Source organism: Dama dama, chromosome 1 (assembly GCF_033118175.1).
Source record: "Dama dama isolate Ldn47 chromosome 1, ASM3311817v1, whole genome shotgun sequence".
NCBI lineage: Eukaryota > Metazoa > Chordata > Mammalia > Artiodactyla > Cervidae > Dama > Dama dama.
Window position 1 is genome coordinate 47,164,355 of NC_083681.1, and position 19,947 is coordinate 47,184,301.

A 19,947-nucleotide genomic window follows, 5' to 3' on the forward strand; every position below is an offset into this window, starting at 1 on the left:
GTTTCATTCATAATAGGTAAAATCTTATATTTAAGTTAGATGATATTATATCTATAGTTGTAAGACCTTCACCTTGATATCCAGTTATACAATTTTAAACTATGACAGTTTTTAATATTGAAATCTTTGAATGAATGAGTTTTGTGGGAGATCTTCGAGTAATAATGAAAAAGGTTATCTATAGTATGAACCAAGTAGTATCTTGAAAGATTGCTTTCTACTTTTGAGAATGCATTTTCACCAATAAAATACTGATATATGCTTATACTTATTGCTTCTTATGTAAGTGCATGGTTGTTTTTAAAATATTTGCTCCTAGTGCTAAAGAGGAGCAGAGAAATCAAATAGTGATTTTTTCTAATTATGGGAGGAAGAAGAAAAAGAAATCGATAGATGTTTACAGGATGAAAGTTTAAGTAGGTCAAGAGATGTATTCTGATGCTTTTAGTGGTGATTGAAAGAACCAGACTTTGGGGATAGTGCTAAACTTTGTGAGATTTTCTTTCCATGGTGAAAATGATATAACACAATTACATGTTGTCACTGAGGCACAACTCTTATACGTAGAAAGGCTCTTCTAAACAAATTATTCACTATTTTCAAATAATACAGTAACATGAAACACAGTGAGACCAACTCATTTGTTCCCAGGAAATTAATTTGTGTGTGTGTGTTGTTGTGCAAAGCTTACAACTCAGACCTTCTAACTCTGTCCGGTGCTTTCCTATGTTGCCCAGCACCTTAATGCCCATAGAAGCACATGATTCCATTCTTCAGCCTCTTCATTTGAGAAGAATATATTTCTGGAATTATTATTTATATTCTTCCTAGTCCAACTTTGAACTCCCAAAAGCAATACTAATGTTTGATTTATTTTTTTATCTTAATAGTTAACAGAATTCCCAGGACATAAATGTACTTGGAAACTGTAAAATTAATAAGAAATAATTTCCATATAATTTGTTATATCGGTAAGTATTATTACTGAATCATATATTATATTGCTTAACAATTCTTTAGCTCATTCACATACCTGTGTTTGCATATCATTCACATAGCTGTCTTTGCATATCTTTTGGATTCAAAAGATACATGTCCAAAGCACAGACACTTTGGGGGAAAAATTTAGTAGTCTCTTAAATCTGCTAAACTTTATGATAATTGTTACACACAAGAGCATTCAGAAAAAAACAAACAAACTGTGGCCTCTTGCAATGCACACTGCTGAAGAAAAGAAGAGGAGAGACAATAAGGCAGTGAGAAGGAAGCTTGTGATATGGTTGGCAATTGATAGGAAAAGACCCATTTACGTACCAGTTAGAGTAGGAAGTGGCAACCTACTCCAGTATTCTTGCCAGGATAATTCCATGGACAGAAAAGCCTGTGGGCTACAGTCTATGGAGTCGGAAAGAGTTGGACATGACTGAAGTGACTGAATAAGCACACAGAGACCAATAGCAACCTTCCACTATTCAGGGCTGTAGTTTCAGTTCCTATATCTTTGTCTCTAATATGTTATATTTAGTGGAAATAAGAATAAGAACACATTACAAATTATATAATATAGCCCACAGAGCATCCACAATTGTTTACACAAGAATATGAAATATATGGCATATTAAAAGTTGTTTTTTCAGGACTTCCCTGGTGGCTCAGATGGTAAAGAATCTGCCCGCAATGCTAGAGACCTGGGTTCAATCCCTGGGTCAGGTAGATCCCCTGAAGGAGGGAATGGCTACCCACTCCAGTATTTTTGCCTGGAAAATCCCATGGAAAGAGGAACTTGGCAGGCTATAGTCCATGCAGCTGCAAAGAGTGGGACATGAGTGACTAACGCTTTCACTTTCATTCAGGAACATAAATCTCTCCCTTTAGAATCTGCTTAAGGACGTTTATTATTTTGCACATTCGGATAAAAAGTGTGGATAAAGGGGAGAAATGATCATGAAGATTCATTTTCGAGGAGTGGGAGAAGGAGAAACTCTATAAGAAACTAAAGCTTTACTAAAGGGAAAAACAAAGACAATTTGTACAGTTTGAGATTAAAATTCATAGATTCAAATTTCAATCCACTCATTCACTATTGACTCAAAGCCATCCTATTTTAGGAATGCAGAGATCCACTTATCCTAGTTACCAACCTTTCTTCAGTAACCTCTGGATTCCTTGCTTGATCTCCTGAGTTCGCACCCCATAGACAATGGGGTTGAGGGCTGGAGGGATGATGTGGTGGAGGATATTGAGCAAGACGGGCACGTCAGAGGACACTTCCTTTTCTACCACAAGAGTGAAGACAAAAACCAGAAGGACAGTGCTAAAGAAGAGGATCAGGATGACGTGGGAGCCACATGTGCTTAGGGCCTTGGCCACAGCTCCCTCTGACTTGAGTCTCAGAACAGCCCTTAGTATGAGGGTGTAGGAGAGGAAGATGAGGAAGAGGTCAGATCCCAGCAGAGTCCATCCACAAGCAAATTGGTAGAGACGATTGATAATAATATTACCACAGGAGAGCCTGGAGACAGACATATTGGCACAGAGGCAGTTCTCAATGACATTTTCCCGACAATAATGGAGACGTCCTGAGAGAATGGGGATGGGTACTGTCAAAAAGATGCTTCTGGCCAAGATAAAAATGACTGCTTTGACTACAAATTGGTCAGTAATGATGGACAGGTATTGTAGAGGATGGCAAATGGCCACATAGCGGTCATAGGCCATGACCATGAATGTGCAGGACTCCATGGCAAAGATACTATTCATGGTGAACATCTGAAGGAAGCAGGCAAAGAAGCTGATGGACCTGAGATCAAACCAAAAGATGGCCAGGACCTTGGGGATGACGGTGAGACAGAGTGCCATGTCCAGCAGGGAGAGCAGGCTGAGCAGGTAGTACATGGGCTCATGTAGAGAGGCCTCCAGCCGGATGGTGATCAGGAGGGTGGCGTTGGCCCCCATGGCCAGGAGGAAGAGGAGGCTGAGGGGCAGGGACAGCCAGCGCTGCCAGCTGGGGGACCTGACAAAACAGTTCAGAAGGAAGTCTGAAATCTCAGCGGAGATGCTGCCATTTTGGTGTGCTGTCATATTTTGTCAAATATTCCTGCACCTTCCTTTTAGTGATCTGTAAAATTGGGATAAAAATTAGCTACTGATTCAAGATACATAGAGATAGAACAAATTGCTTTACTTAAGTGACTTATGCATTCTGGCAGATTATCCATCACTAAGTGAATTTTTGTGTATATCTTATGTACCCAGTATGATATTCATATTACTTTAAGCAATTCAGAAGGCTGAGGTGCTGTGATTTCTTTGTAGTGTTTGATTTGTTCAAGGTTTATTTATATTTTAATAGAGTATATATTTGCTTTATAATATTTGTTAGTTTCTTCTGTACAATAAAATGAGTCAGCTGTGTGTACACATATATCTCCTCCCTCTTGAATCTCCTTCCCCCTCACCACCCCTACTGCCGTCTTACCTAAGTCATCACAGACCACTGAGCTGAGCTTCCTGGACTATACTGCAGGTTCCCACTAGCTATCTCTTTTACACATGGTAGAGTATATATGTCAACCCCAATCTCCCAATTCATCCACCCACAGCACTCTTGTATCCACATGTCTGTTCTCTCTGACTAGATCTTTATCCATGCCATGCAAATAGGTTCAGCTCTACTGTTTCACCAAGTTTCACATATATGTATTAATATATGATATTTGTGTTTCTCTTTCTGACTCACTTCATTCTGTATTTTTAATAGAGCTGTTAAATCTTTATAGAAACTAAGAGGAGAAAATTATTTAGGAAGCTTCTTTATAACAGGCGAGTCTCTAAATTCATACTCATGTTTCTTTACTATTTAAAAATGATTACATGGACTACAATATTTACAATTTAACTTGAACAATACATGCTAATAAGCAGCAGAACCTGGCACAACTGAGGGACTCAGATAAATGTCTGTAGACCACTAGCTACCATAATTTGACCTTTCAGCTATATTTATTATGCTTTAATTAGAGATTTTAAAAATTATGCACTGAAAATAATGTTTGTGAATTTGCATGTGTCTAAAAAGTCATTTTGATTTGGATTATTTGTAAAAATTGCTTTTTGTTTACTCTACTTCTTAGGTTTTTATATTAGTAGGATTCCTAAATTCTGGAAGAAACAACTTTAAAAGGAGAATGAGCAATTCCACCCAGCTCTGCTGGACTAATACCTAATAGTAAACAGGAGGAAACTTGATTCTTCTGATTGCATTAGTGTGAGGTTGATGAGATCTACCTTTAAAATCTTTCCATCTCCTTTCTGTTTCCCTTTTTCATCTTCAGTACAATAATCCAGGTACACATTCCCTCTTTCCTCCAGGCTAGTTCAATGCTGCCACTGTTGTCTCATCATTTAAAGTTTCTCCTTGGCATGCTGTTAGATACTAGGGTCACCAAATTGAGTTAGAAACCGTCTCTATTCTGAAGTAGGGAAAACTAAAACCATTCTGGGCCAACAGTAATACTAACAAGTGCTATGAGCAATGACAGGGTCTTGCATAAACTATTATGAGAGAGTAGGGGAGGGCTGCTTGGAGAGGGGATATAGGCTACCCACTCCAGTATTCTTGGGCTTCCCTGGTGGCTCAGATGGTAAAGAATCCACCTGCAATGTAGGACACCTGGGTTCAATCCCTGGGTTGGGAAGATCTCCTGGAGGAGGGCATAGCAACCCACTCCAGTGTTCTTGCCTGGAGAATCCCCATGGACAGAGGAGCCTGGCAGGCTACAGTCCTCGGGGCTGGACACGACTGTGCGACTGAGCACAGCAGAGCACAGGGGAGTGCTGACCGCCAGGGATGGGGAGTGGGCTGGAAAAAGAGGATTGTGAGTAAAGTGATGGGTGCCCTCGTGGCACTAATGATAAAGATCCCCCCTGCCAATGGAGGAGATACAAGTGACATGGGTTTGATCCCTGGGTTGGGAAGATCCCCTGGAGGAGGGCACAGCAAGCCACTCCAGACAGAGGAGCACGGTGAACCACAGTCCATGGGGTCTCCAAGAATTGGATAAAACTGAAACAGTTCAGCACCCATACCCATTTACATTACAGATGAAGAACTCTAAGGTTCTCCTCGACCTGAATTGTGACAGAGAATCAAAAGAAGTCTGTAACTTGGCAAAATGTATAGGTCAGGACTTTCTGGTGGCCTTCAAATCGTGCAGTCCATTGTTGTCAAATCTGTCTTCATAAGCAGAGTCTCATATAAAGAGTTATCACGTGGGTTAACAAATTTCTTTCAGGAGTTTTTAAAATTCTCTCTTGATTTCTCACTAGGTTTACTAACATAATATAAATGTTCATACTGTTTAACTGTTGAACTCTTGTCACTTGCTGAGAATGGAGCTCCAATATCTAGGACTTCATCTCATTTTGTCTTTCACTCTCTTGTGAAATATGTTTTATTATCATCACATTACATACAAGGGAAATGATTCTCAAAATCTTAACCATCTACCCAGTATTAGGCTAATCCTCTTCCTATCTAATCCTAATCAAGTGTGTTAGATTCAAACAACTTTCAGTTTCTCTCTGACGCTAAAAAACAATTCTATGATAATGTACTTAGCTCATCAATGCTATAAAAAAAGTAATCAAAAACCATCAATGATACAATTAGTAGTTCTGTAAACAGAATTGGTAGACAAGAAGTAGCTTTGGGATGGGGGCAAAGTAGCAAGGGAAAGGAAGCTTTAATCAAACTGTGAACCTAGAACTAAACAGTATTTTCATATCAATAGAAACCAACTTTTGATTCTGTAGTGTTTCAAGTTGTGTTCTTGTTTCCAGTTATGAATTCTAATCTCCAAATGCAGTTTCAGTCCTCCTCAGCTCCCAAATTCTCCTCACCAGAGACTCCCTGTTAGTGACCAGGGTTGACTCTCAGAGGAAGGAGGAGGGCTGTCCCTTCCCAGTCTCCTCTCTTCACTCCTGTTGGTTCTCTGCTTCCCCAGACAAAGGGTCCTGTCTAGCTGTGACATGCCAGGCATGGCCTTTCCACCTGATACATAGATGAGATTAAATGATCTTCCAAATTTTTTCCTCTTGTTAATAACAGAATACATTAGTAGTGATATTGACAATTTGGGGATGAATGGTACACATATCATGTCATATAATGTCAACCATACTCTGAAGAAAGTGGGTCAAGTTGACTATCTTAATAATTTACGTCTTCAAATGGAAAAATTGTTTCAGTGCTATTATATGTCTTTTCCTCAGTTTAACCGCTAGGGTTTGGATGTGAAAGAAAAAAAAGTCAGGCCCAAAGCCATTGAATATATGTATACAGCTGTGTCCTGTGTTATCACAGCGAGATAGAAATGCATATCTTATTTGCCATGTTATTTTATATATTTGAGTGTTAAGGTTGTTAGGGTTCACCTAACTCCACAGAACTCAGACAGACCATTACGATATCTTGAAGTGCAGTTACAGACATTATTGATGATATCCAGTGGCAGATACTTTGATCTTTGGGCATCATTTTCTGGTTTTGGCAGCTGTAGTTTTTAGATATTATTTAGATTGAAGTGACATCTGAGGAGCTACTTTCTGACACCCTCTGACCCCCAACTGTGATCTCTGTTCTCACCTTAGGTTATATAGAATAAATTTAATTCCTACTCCATGATTCCAGGACTTTTGCATGAATACTTTGTACCCAGTGTCCATACTCTTTGTTGAAACGTTTGAAATTCTCATAAGTGGGGTCCAGATGATGTACTTTCAAGCTCCCCACCACCCGTCTCCTATGGACAAACTTCACCTCCTCTGCATCTCTGTCATCATCAAGAAAAAATCATAGAAAAGAAGGGCAAAGGAGAGAACAAGGTTCCAGAGCAGAGCTTTCACTTGCACTTACTCACCTGACTCCGGAGGACTATCAACTACTGGTTTTCAGACTACTTCAGCAGCACTGTCCCAGGAATGGAAACGAACACAGACCCCTGATGAAGAGATAAGTCTTTCCTGTCTTCTGGTTAATGCTGGTCTATCTTTCTTCACTCAGACTCACAGATGACGTTAAGCATGGGTTCTGGTTCCACTGATACTGAAGCCTTGGAGCGTTCCTAAGTACCTGGGGTAGGTATACCTCTGGAGCGTTACGGACTCTGCCCTCTGGGAACTCCTCCTTTCTGCTCCCTTTGGCCCTTAAGGTCATTCTGGGAAAGGAAGGCAGGCAGATGAGAGAAGAAATTATTTTTTTTCTCTGTAAAAGAAAGGACATCTGGGAATCCAGTCCTACACTGCCAGGTCTCTATTGGCAGTTAGTCAGTCTCCTAAATATGACTGTCTTACGTACATCTTTACATGTCTATTTGTGTTTGTATATACAATTTTGATGTCTTCTATTGATCCTTTAAACTCACTCGGAAACTCCCATGGAATTCCTGGACATGCTTAACAGATAGTGACATCCAAAATTGTGTTATTGAATGAATTGATGTTAATGTATCATCACTTTTATCACGGCATAATAATGATAAAAGTGCAAGAGGAAGTGAAGAAAATATTGAGAAAACATTTTTTTTCAGAGATTTCAGAGAAAAATAAAACATTTTTCAGAGAAAAATGTATTTTTCAGAGAGAAAAGCAACAGTCATTTTTGCTGCTTCAAATTTTTTAAAACGGGATTTATATGCTAGGAAAGATAATTTGTTCCTTTATTTTTTATTCATTTTAAACCTCATATGAATTATTCATACTTTTCAAGTTATGGGAACAAGCATCATCCATTTTTTTCAGGTCCTTTGTTTCAATTTTATTTCACTTTTTTTTTCATATCTCAACATTCTTCCTAGTTCTCCTCCTTTCCAAAAAGTGAAATCTCTAGTGTATTTAATATATGTGCTACTAATTAATTTCCAGTATGCTTATTTAGCTATATATTTGTGTAAGGAATACAGTTGGATATTGAATTTTCATAAATGTCATTGTGTTATAAATATGATGTTAGTTTTGATTTTCCTCACACTAAATCTTAAAAATATGTCATATGTTGCTTTGGGTGAATTGACTTTATTATTTTTGAGTGGGTCTCTTCTTCCATTGTGCCCATTATCCCCTTTGGCTCACACCCATATGATCTGCAATAATTATTCAAATCAGTTGCTTCGTCATGTCCGACATTTTGGAACCCCTTGGACTGCAACATGCCAGGCTTCCCTGTCCATCACCAACTCCTGGAGCTTACTCAAACTCATGGACTTCGAGTTGGTGATGCCATCCAACCATCTCATCCACTGTTGTCCCCTTCTCCTTCTGCTTTCAATCTTTCCCAGCATCTGGGTCTTTTCAAATGAGTCAGTTCCTCACATCAGGTGACCAAAGTATTGGAAATTCAGTTTCAGCACCAGTCCTTCCAATGAATGTTCAGGAATGATTTCCTTTAGGTTGAACTTGTTTGATCTCCTTGCAGTCCAAGGGACTCTCAAGAGTCTTCTCCAACACCACAGTTCAAAAGCATCAATTCTTCAGCGCTCAGCTTTCTTTATAGTCCAACTCTCACATCCATACATGACTACTGGAAAAAATCAAAGCTTTGACTAGTGGACCTTTTTCAGCAAAGTAATGTCTCTGCTTTTTAATATGCTGTCTAGATTGGTCATAGCTTTTCTTCCAAGGAGCAAGCATCTTTTAATATCATGAGTGCAGGCACCATCTGCAGTGATTTTGGAGTCCCCCAAAATAAAGTATCTCATGGTTTCCATTGCTTCCCCATCTATTTGCCATGAAGTGTTGGGACCAGATGCCATGATGTTAGTTTTGTGAATGTTGAGTTTTAAGCCAGCTGTTTCACTCTCCTCTTTCACTTTCATCAAGAGGCTTTTTAGTTAGTTCCTCTTCACTTTCTGCCATAAGGATGGTGTCATCTGTGTATCCTAGGTTATTGATATTTCTCCTAGCAATCTTGATTTCAGCTTGGGCTTCATCCAGCCTGGCATTTTGCATGATGTACTCTGCACATAAGGTAAACAAACAGGGTAACAATATACAGCCTTGATGTACTCCTTCCCCATATTGGAACCAGTCCATTGCTCCATGTTTGGTTCTAACTGTTGCTTCTTGACCTGCATACATATTTCTCAGGAGGCAGGTAAGGTGGCCTGGTAATCGCACTTCTTGAAGAATTTTCCAGTTTGTTGATATCCACACAGTGAAAGGATTTAGTGTAGTCAGTGAAGCAGAAGTAGATGTTTTTCTGGAATTCCCTAGGTTTTTTTATGAGCCAAAGGATGTTGGCAATTTAATCTCTGGTTTTCTGCCTTTTCTAAACCCACCTTGAACATTTGGAAGTTCTTGGTTCATGTACTGTTGAAGCCTCAGTTCAGTTCAGTTCAGTTCAGTCACTCAGTCGTGTCCGACTCTTTGCAACTCCATGAATTCCAGCACGCCAGGCCTCCATGTCTATCACCAACTCCCGGAATTTACTCAAACTCATGCCCATCTAGTCGGTGATGCCATCCAGCCATTTCATCCTCTGTCATCCCCTTCTCCTCCTGCCCCCAATCCCTCCCAGCATCAGGGTCTTTTCCAATGAGTCAACTCTTCGCATGAGGTGGCCAAAGTATTGGAGTTTCAGCTTCAGCATCAGTCCTTCCAATGAACACCCAGGACTGATCTCATTTAGGATGGACTGGTTGGAACTCCTTGCAATCAAAGGGACTCTCAAGAGTCTTCTCCAGAACCACAGTTCAAAATTATCAATTCTTCAGCACTCAGCTTTCTTCACAGTCCAGCTCTCACATTCATACATGACCACTGGAAAAACCATAGCCTTGACTTGACGGACCTTTGTTGGCAAAGTAATGTCTCTGCTTTTTAATATGCTATCTAGATTGGTCATAACTTTCCTCTCAAGGAGTGAGTGTCTTTTAATTTTATGGCTGCAAACACCATCTGCAGTGATTTTGGAGCCCCCCAAAATAAATCTGACACTGCTTCTACTGTTTTCCCATATGTTTCCCATGAAGTGATGGGACCAGATGCCATGATCTTAGTTTTCTGAATGTTGAGCTTTAAGCCAACTTTTTCACTCTCCTCTTTCGCTTTCATCAAGAGGCTTTTTAGTTCCTCTTCCCTTTCTGCCATAAGGGTGGTGTCATCAGCATATCTGAGGTTATTGATATTTCTCCCAGCAATCTTGATTCCAGCTTGTGCTTCTTCCAGCTCAGGGTTTCTCATGATGTACTCTGCATAGAAATTAAATAAGCAGGGTGACAATATACAGTCTTGACATACTCCTTTTCCTATTTGGAACCAGTCTGTTTTTCCATGTCCAGTTCTAACTGTTGTTTCCTGACCTGCATATAGGTTTCTCAAGAGGTGGGTCAGGTGGTCTGGTATTCCCATCTATTTCAGAATTTTCCACAGTTTATTGTGATCCACACAGTCAAAGGCTTTGGCATAGTCAATAAAGCAGAAATAGATGTTTTTCTGGAACTCTTGCTTTTTCGATGATCCAGCGGATGTTGGCAATTTGATCTCTGGTTCCTCTGCCTTTTCTAAAACCAGCTTGAACATCTGGAAGTTCACAGTTCACATATTGCTGAAGCCTGGCTTGGAGAATTTTGAGCATTACTTTACTAGCATGTGGGATGAGTGCAATTGTGCAGTAGTTTGAGCATTCTTTGGGATTGTTTTTCTTTGGGATTGGAATGAAAACTGACCTTTTCCAGTCCCTGGCCACTGCTGATTTTTCCAAACTTGCTGACATATTGAGTGTAGCACTTTCACAGCATTATCTTTCAGGATATGAAATAGCTCAGCTGGAATTCTATCACCTCCACTACCTTTTTCTTAGTGATGCTTTCTAAGGCCCACCTGACTTCACATTCCAGGATGTCTGGCTCTAGGTGAGTGTGAATGATCACACCATTGTGATTGTCTGGGTTGTGAAGATCTTTTTTGTACAGTTCTTCTGTATTGAAGCCTAGCTTGGAGCATTTCGAACATTACTTTTTAGCATGTGAAATGAGAGCAATTATGTGGTAGTTTGAGCATTCTTTGGCATTGCCTTTCTTTGGGATTGGAATGAAAACTGACCTTTTCCAGTCCTGTGGCCACTGTTGAGTTTTCTAAACTTGATGGCATATTAGTGCAGCACTTTAACAGCAACATCTTTTAGGATATGAAATAGCTCAGCTGGAATTCCATCACCTCCACTGGCTTTGTTTGTAGTGATGCTTTCTAAGGCCCACATAACTTCACATTCCAGGATGTCTGGCTCTAGGTGAACGATCACACCATCGTGGTTATCTGGGTCATGAAGATCTTTTTTGTCTAGTTCTTCTGTGTATTTTGGCTACCTCTTCCTAATATCTTCTGCTTCTGGTGGTCCACACAATTTCTGTCTTTTATTGGGCCCATGCATGCATGAAATATTCTCTTTGTATCTCTAATTTTCTTGAAGAGATCTCTAGTCTTTCCCATTCTATTGTTTTCCTCTATTTCTTTGCATTGATCACTGAGGAAGGCTTTCTTATCTCTCCTTGCTATTCTTTGGAACTCTGTATTCAGTTGGGTATATCTTTCCTTTCCTCCTTTGCCTTTAGCTTCTCTTCTGTTCTCGGTTATTTGTAAGGTCTCCTCAGGCAACCAATTTATCCTTTTGCATTTCTTTTTCTTGGGGATGGTCTTGAGTAGCCTCCTGTCAGTGTCATGAACCTCCATTCATAGTTCTTCAGGTACTCTGTCTATCAGATCTAATCCCTTGAATCTATTTGTCACTTCTACTGTATAATCATAAGGGATTTGATTCAGATCATACTTGAATGGTCTAATGGTTTTTTCTACTTTCTTCAAAATAAGTCTGAATTTTTCAATAAGAAGTTCATGATCTGTGCTACAGTCAGCTCCTGGTTTTGCTTTTGCTGACTATATAGAACTTCTCCATCTTCAGTTGCAAAGAATATAAACAATCTGATACAAATATTGACCTTCTTGTGATGTCCTTGTGTAGAGCCTTCTCTTGTGTTGTTGAAAAAGGGTGTTTGCTATGACTGGTGCATTCTCTTGGCAAAACTCTGTTAGTCTTTGCCCTGCTTCATTTTGTACTCGAAGGGCAAACTTGCCTGTTACTCCAGGTATCTCTTGACTTCCTATTTTTGCATTTTAGTCCCCTATAATGAAAAGGACATCTTTTTCTGGTGTTAGTTTAGAAGGTGTTGTAGGTCTTTATAGAATGGTTCAACTTCAGCTTCTTTGGTAATAATTGTTACCAAGTAAAATAATTGTTACCAAGTAAAATAATTGTTACCAAGTAAAAGAATCTGCCTGCCAATGCAAGAGACTCAGACAGGAGATATGGGTTCGATCCCTTGTTTGGGAGATACGCAGGAGGAGGATATGGAACAGCTCTGATATTCTTGCCGGGAAAGCCCCATGAATAGAGGATCCTGGTGGGCTACAGTCCATGGGCTTGCAAAGAGTTGGACACAAAATAGTGCCTGAACACACACACACACACACACACACACACACACACTACTACTGTTTATTTCCTTGTACACATTTCTTTTCTTCAAGGCTTCCCTTGTGGCTCAGCTGGTAAAGAATTTGCCTGCAATGCGGGAGACCTTGGTTTGATCCCTGGGTTGGGAAGATTCCCTGGAGAAGGGAAAGGCTACCCATTCCAGAATTCTGGCATAGAGAATTCCATGGACTGTGTAGTCCAGGGGGTTGCAAAGAGTTGGACACGACTGAGTGACTTCCACTTTCACACATTTCTTTGAGGGTCTAGAAAAAATAGAGCAAGATTTTTTTTTTTTTAGTTATGGCTTAAAAACTTATTTTAAAACTTTTCATGGTTGTTGTAGGTTTAGGTGATTCTCATAGCAATTCTCATTTTTTAAAATAAAGGTTTTACTCTATTTATAGTTTGTTATCTATAAATATGAGTTTGTTAATTGTTTGCTATATTTACTAGCTTGTTTTCACATAGACTTGATAGCCACAATATTTATCTTGCTCAGTCTGACTTATTTCTCCAAGTGTAATGCCCTACAAGTCCATCCAATGTCATTGCCATATATAAATATACACATATATACACAGACACACACACACACACACACATACACCACATGTTCTTTATCCATTCATCTGTTGTAATTTGACTTAATAATAAAATATAAATTGACCTTGTTATTTATATAAACAATATAGAGTGAAATAATATAACTATCTCAATCAAATCAGAAAAGTATTTAACAAAATTCCATATCATTCATAATAATAGTAAAGAAAAAAGGATAAGAAGGAAACTCTTTCAAATTGATGCTGAAGAGCTGAAATAGTATTTAATGATATTTTTCTCAGTGTAAGACAAAAGATAAAGATGTCCCCTCTTACTCAGCATTTCCAGTTAACATTGCACTGGATTTCCTAAGCAATGCAGTATAAAAAAACATAGTTTGGGAAGAATGAAGGAGCAAAATTGGCTTTATTTAAAGAAAACCATATCAAGTATGTGGAATGTCTTACAAATTCAATTTTTAAAACTGCACCAACTAATATGTCAATATCTCAGAATATAAGATCAACAGATAAAAATCAATATTTTTATATATTAGAAATAAGCCATTAGAAAATGAACTGGAAAAATGTTGAAAATAGTATTAAAATATGTAGGAATACTTTTTAAAAATGTGTGAAAGATCTACACATGGGAATGAGAAGTATTGCTGAGATAAATTAAGAAAATGTAAAAAATGTAAATATGTGCTATTTGCACATGTTTAAATGGGTAATATTATTGAGACTTTGGTGGTGGTAGTTTAACCGCTAAGTCATGTCTGACATTTGTAATCCCATGGACTGTAGCCTTCCAGGTTCCTGTGTCCATGGGATTCTCCAGGCAAGAATACTAGAGTGGGTTGCCATTTCCTTCTCCAGGAGATCTTCCCAATCCAGGGATAGATCCCATGTGTCTCGCATTAGCAGGCAGATCCACCAGGGAAGCCTTTCAGGACATTAACTCTCATTGAATTGATTTGTAGATTCAATGTCATCCTAATTAAAATCCCGGCAGTCTTTTCTGGAGAAATTGACAAATTGTTTCTAAAATGTATATGAAAATGAAAGTGATGTAAAGAGTAAGGGCAATTTTAAGAAGGAACACCTTTGGAGCACTCACATTATCTCACTTCAGTACATAAAATGTGGTAAAGTAATCAAGACACTGTGCTTTCTGTGTATGTGTACATAGACTGGTCTCATGGAAAAGAATAGAGGGCCCAGAAACAGACCTACACATGAACAAACATTGCATTTTGACTAAGGACCCAAAGTAATTCAATGGGAGAAATGATAGTCTTTTCAGCAAATGCTGCTGGAACGTTCCAACTTGATTTCTACTTGGAAAACAACAATAACAACAACTTCTAGTAATTATCCAATACCACAAACAAACCTTAAGCTATAGACTTACACATAAAATCAAAAATTAAAAATTATTAGAAATTGTTGGAAAAAATATTTATAAGCTTAAGACAGGTTGGTATTTCTTAATTAGGACAAAATGAGTATGCCTCAATGGACTTAGTAATGATGTTATATTTCATCAAAATTTAAAATCACTTCTCTTTATAAAATTAAAATGGAAAAAATAAGAATGCAAGCAAGACACAGATTGTGAGAAATTTTCATGATGCATGTTTCTGCAAGGTACTGTTTTCTAGATTATATAATGCTATCACTTTACTATAAAATAAGTAACTCAGTTACAAAAATAAAAGAATGAATAATTTTTTAAAAGAGCCATTTAAATGGCAAATCAAAGCAATACAAATTAAAATTATATTGAGATGCCACTGCACAGCTAGAAGAATGGCCGACATTTAAAAAGATGACACCAAATGTTGGCATGGATGTGGAGGAAGAAAGAACTGGAATTCTTACTGCTGGAAGGAAAGTAAAATAGGGTATGCATTGTTCAAACCATGATATTCTGCCAGAAATTTAAGCATACCCATACTCTACAATCTTGTGGTCTACTTCTAACATTTACCAAGGAAAATTTACAACATATATTCACACAAATTCTTGACCTGCTTGTTCATAACAGTTTTATTCATAATAGATAAAAACTTACATTTAACTTAGATGGCTATTATATATTATTATTCTTGCCTGGAGAATTCCACAGCAGAGGAGCCTGGTGGCCTACAGTCCATGGGGTTGCAAAGACTTGGACATGACTGAATGACTAACACACATACTTTCTAAACAAACTTTTAGCTCCTGAAAGCAGTGGTGGCAGTATTTTAGTGGCTCAGTTGTGTCCAACTCTTGTAACCCCAAGGACTGCAGCCCGCCAGGCTCCTCTGTCCATGGATTTCCCAGGCAAGAATACTGGGGTGGGTTGCCATTTCCTTCTCCAGGCAATCTTCCTGACACAGGGATTGAACGTACATCTCCTGCATTGCAGGCAGTTTCTTTCTTGTTTTTTTCCCCCATTTATTTTTATTAGTTGGAGGCTAATTACTTTACAATATTGTAGTGGATTTTGCCATACATTGACATGAATCAGCCATGGATTTACATGTATTCCCCATCTCGATCCGCGCCCACCTCCCTCCCCCCCCCCCCCCCCCCATCCCTCTGGGTCTTCCCAGTGCACCAGCCCTGAGCACTTGTCTCATGCATCCAACCTGGGCTGGTGATCTGTTTCACCCTTGAAAATGTACATGTTTTGATGCTGTTCTCTCAAAACCTCCCACCCTTGCCTTCTCCCACAGAGTCCAAAATTCTGTTCTGTACATCTCTGTCTCTTTTTCTGTTTTGCATATAGGGTTGTCATTACCATCTTTCTTTCTTTTTTTTTAAATTTATTTTTATTAGTTGGAGGCTAATTACTTTACTATATTGTAGTGGTTTTTGTCATACATTGACATGAATCAGCCATGGATTTACATGTATTCTCCATCCCGATCCCCCCTCCCACCTCCCTCTCTACCCGATCCCTCTGGGTCTTCCCAGTGCATCAGGCCCGAGCACTTGTCTCATGCATCCAACCTGGACTGGTGATCTGTTTCACCATAGATAATATACATGTTTCAATGCTGTTCTCTCGAAACATCCCACCCTCGCCTTCTCCCACAGAGTCCAAAAGTGTGTTCTGTACATCTGTGTCTCTTTTTCTGTTTTGCATATAGGGTTATCATTACCATCTTTCTAAATTCCATATATGTATTAGTATACTGTAATGGTCTTTATCTTTCTGGCTTACTTCATTCTGTATAATGGGCTCCAGTTTCATCCATCTCATTAGAACTGATTCAAATGAATTCTTTTTAATGGCTGAGTAATATTCCATGGTGTATATGTACCACAGCTTCCAACAAAAAGAATAAAATACTTAGGAGTATATCTACCTAAAGAAACAAAAGACCTATACATAGAAAACTATAAAACACTGGTGAAAGAAATCAAAGAAGACACAAACAGATGGAGAAACATACCCTGTTCATGGATTGGAAGAATCAATATTGTCAAAATGGCTATACTACCCAAAGCAATCTATAGATTCAATGCAATCCCTATTAAGCTGCCAACGGTATTTTTCAGAACTAGAACTAGTTCTGAACTATTTTTCAGAACTAGAACAAATAATTTCACAATTTGTATTTGAATAGCCAAAGTAATCTTGAGAAAGAAGAATGGAACTGGAGGAATCAACCTGCCTGACTTCAGACTATACTACAAAGCCACAGTCATCAAGACAGTGTGGTACTGGCACAAAGACAGAAATATAGATCAATGGAACAGAATAGAAAGCCCAGAGATAAATCCACGGACCTATGGACACCTTATCTTCAACAAAGGAGGCAAGGACATACAATGGAAAAAAGACAACCTCTTTAACAAGTGGTGCTGGGAAAACTGGTCAACCACTTGTAAGAGAATGAGACTAGAACACTTTCTAACACCATACACAAAAATAAACTCAAAATGGATTAAAGATCTAAATGTAAGACCAGAAACTATAAAACTCCTAGAGGAGAACATAGGCAAAACATTCTCCAACATAAATCACAGCAGGATCCTCTATGACCCACCTCCAAGAATATTGGAAATACCATCTTTCTAAATTCCATATATATGCATTAGTATACTGTATTGGTCTTTATCTTTCTAAGGAAGCTGTGGTACATATACACCATGGAATATTACTCAGCCATTAAGAAGAATTCATTTGAATCAGTTCTAATGAGATGGATGAAACTGGAGCCCATTATACAGAGTGAAGTAAGCAGGCAGTTTCTTTACCGACTGAACCACCAGGGAAGCCTGAAAGCAATTCTAATGTTCTATTTATTTTTGTACTTTAACAGCTAATGGAATCTGCAGAACCCAAGTGTGCTTAAAAACTAAAATTAACAAGAAATAACGTTCATATAGTCTATTGTATATTTGAGGATTATTACTGAATCGTATATTATGTTGCTTAAATTCTTTAACTCATTAGCATACCATGTGTTTGCATAGCATTCACCATGGAACTCTGGATCCAAAAGATATGTGTCCAATGCACAGACACTTTGGGTCATACATTCGATAGTCCCTTAAATCTACTGAAACTTTATGATAGTTTTTACACACATCAGCGTCAGGAAGCATTTTACAGGAGGCTTCCTGTGTGCTGTTTTGGATCTGTCAGAAAAACTTTGGCCCTTATGAGGAATTAAGAGGAGAGGCACGCCTTTCCCAGGGCTGAGGAATCAGGCATTTCCTTTGTTAGTTTCCCTTTATGGTGATAAGTACCCTCTTCTCTCTTTAATAGGGATCGCCTTGTGTTTTGTAAATCTGGAATTTTAATCTTTATCTTTGCTGAGAATAACTACCTTGTAAGACAATATATATGCCCACTCCATGTTGATTAAAACACCTTTGCTCCATCAGAGCTTTGGTCCCCGTCTCTCTCTCTCCCTCTTTCTGGCTGATTCCCTGGAGTGCGGAAGCCGGCTGTATAACCCAGGGAATATTAAACTCTTTACTTCTTTCACTCTCTCATTGTCGACACCGGACCACCAGGTTCCGGTCCATTAAAGGACCAACACATGAGCATTCAGGGAAAAAGTCTGTCCTTTTCTAATGCACACTGATGGAGAAGTGTAGAGAAGAAAAGAGAGACGGAGAGACAGTGAGTTGAATAATGCCTGCGGTATCATCGAAAGTTGAGAGAAAAAGACAATTCCAGACTATTAGTAACTTTCCAGCATTCGGAATTGAAGTTTCAACTCCTATAACCTTATGCTTCCCTGGTGGCTCAACTAGTAAAGTATCTGCCTGCAATGCAGGAGAAGCAGTTTCAATCTGTGGGTGGGAAGATTCCCCTAAAGAAGGGAATGGCAACCCACTCCAAGAGATTCTTGCCTGGAGAATCCCATGGACAGAGGAGCCTGGTGGGCTACAGTCCATAGGGTCACAAAGAGTCAGACACGACTCTGTGCCTGACACTACTACTACTATCTTAGTCTCCAATATACTCCCTTCAGTGGAAATCAGAATAGGAACACGTTACAAATTACATAACACAGCCCACCAAATAGACACAGTTGTATACCCAAGATAAGAAATGTATGGTATAATAAAAGTTGTTTGTTCAGGAACATAAATCTCTCACTTTAAAACTTGCTTAAGGAATTTTAGTATTTTTGACAAAATAGGATAAGAAGTGTGGGAAAAGGGGACAGATGAGTCAAGGAGATATCTTTTTTTTTATTTTTAATTTTTTTTAAAGGAGATTTCTTTTGAAGTGTGAGAGAAAGAGGAACTCTAGATGAGACTGAAGCTTTATTAAAGGGAACACAAAAATGTTTACACAGTTTGAGATTAAAATTAATAAATATGAACTTCATCCACTCATTGATTCAATAATCGATTGAATAATCCATTCAAATACCATCCAATTTTAGGAAAGAAGAGATCCAGTTGTTCTAGTTACCATCCTTTCTTCAGTAACCTCTGGATTCCTTGTTTGATCCCCTGGGTTCGCACCCCATAGACAATGGGGTTGAGGGCTGGAGGGATGACATGGTGGAGGATATTGAGCAAGACAGGCATGTCAGAGGACATTTTCTTTTCTACCACAAGTGTGAAGACGAAAACCAGAAGGACAGTGCTGAAGAAGAGGATCAGGATGAAGTGGGAGCCACATGTGCTTAGGGCCTTGGCCACAGCTCCCTGTGCCTTGAGTCTCAGCACAGCCCTCAGTATGAAGGTGTAGGAGAGGAAGACGAGGAAGAGGTCAGATCCCAGCAGAGTCCAGCCTCCAGCAAATTGGTAGAGACGATTGATGATAATATCACTACAGGAGAGGCTGGAGACTGACATATTGGCACAGATGCAGTTCTCAATGACATTTCTCCCACAATAATGCAGACGTCCTGAGAGAATGGGGATGGGCAGTGTCAAAAAGACACTTCTGGCCAAAATGAAAATGGCTGCCTTGGCTATAAATTGGTTAGTGACGATGGATGGGTACCTCAATGGATGGCAGATGGCCACATAGCGGTCATAGGCCATGACCATGAACGTGCAGGACTCCATGGCAAAGAAACTATTCATGATGAACATCTGAAGGAAGCAGGCAAAGAAGCTGATGGACCTGAGGTCAAACCAAAAGATGGCCAGCACCTTGGGGATGACAGTGAGACAGACCACTGTGTCCAGTGAGGAGAGCAGGCTGAGCAGGTAGTACATGGGCTCGTGCAGAGAGGCCTCCAGCCAGATGGTGATCAGGAGGGTGATGTTGCCCGCAAGGGCCAGGAGCAAGAGGAAGCTAAGGGGCAGGGACAGCCAGTGCTGCCAGCTGGGGGACCTGACAAAACAGTTCAGAAGGAAGTCTGAAATTTCAGTGGAGATGCTGCCATTTTGGTGTGCTGTCAT

The 19,947-nt window shown here is 39.2% G+C and overlaps 2 protein-coding genes across 2 annotated transcripts; both read right to left on the bottom strand.

The window, feature by feature from the left end:
• Positions 1-2,133: 2,133 nt before the first annotated feature.
• LOC133052617 (olfactory receptor 56A3-like) lies at positions 2,134-3,081 on the bottom strand. The gene has a single exon (XM_061137560.1). It carries the CDS (start codon positions 3,079-3,081, stop codon positions 2,134-2,136), a length of 948 nt encoding a protein of 315 aa, XP_060993543.1.
• A 15,918-nt stretch (positions 3,082-18,999) lies between these two features.
• Positions 19,000-19,947, bottom strand: LOC133052725 (olfactory receptor 56A3-like). The gene has a single exon (XM_061137612.1). The coding sequence runs from the start codon at positions 19,945-19,947 to the stop codon at positions 19,000-19,002; it is 948 nt and encodes a 315-aa protein (XP_060993595.1).

Coding starts and splice junctions, on each gene's coding strand:
- LOC133052617 (XM_061137560.1), bottom strand. CDS start 3,081: ATGACAGCACACCAAAATGGCAGCATCTCCGCTGAGATTTCAGACTTC.
- LOC133052725 (XM_061137612.1), bottom strand. CDS start 19,947: ATGACAGCACACCAAAATGGCAGCATCTCCACTGAAATTTCAGACTTC.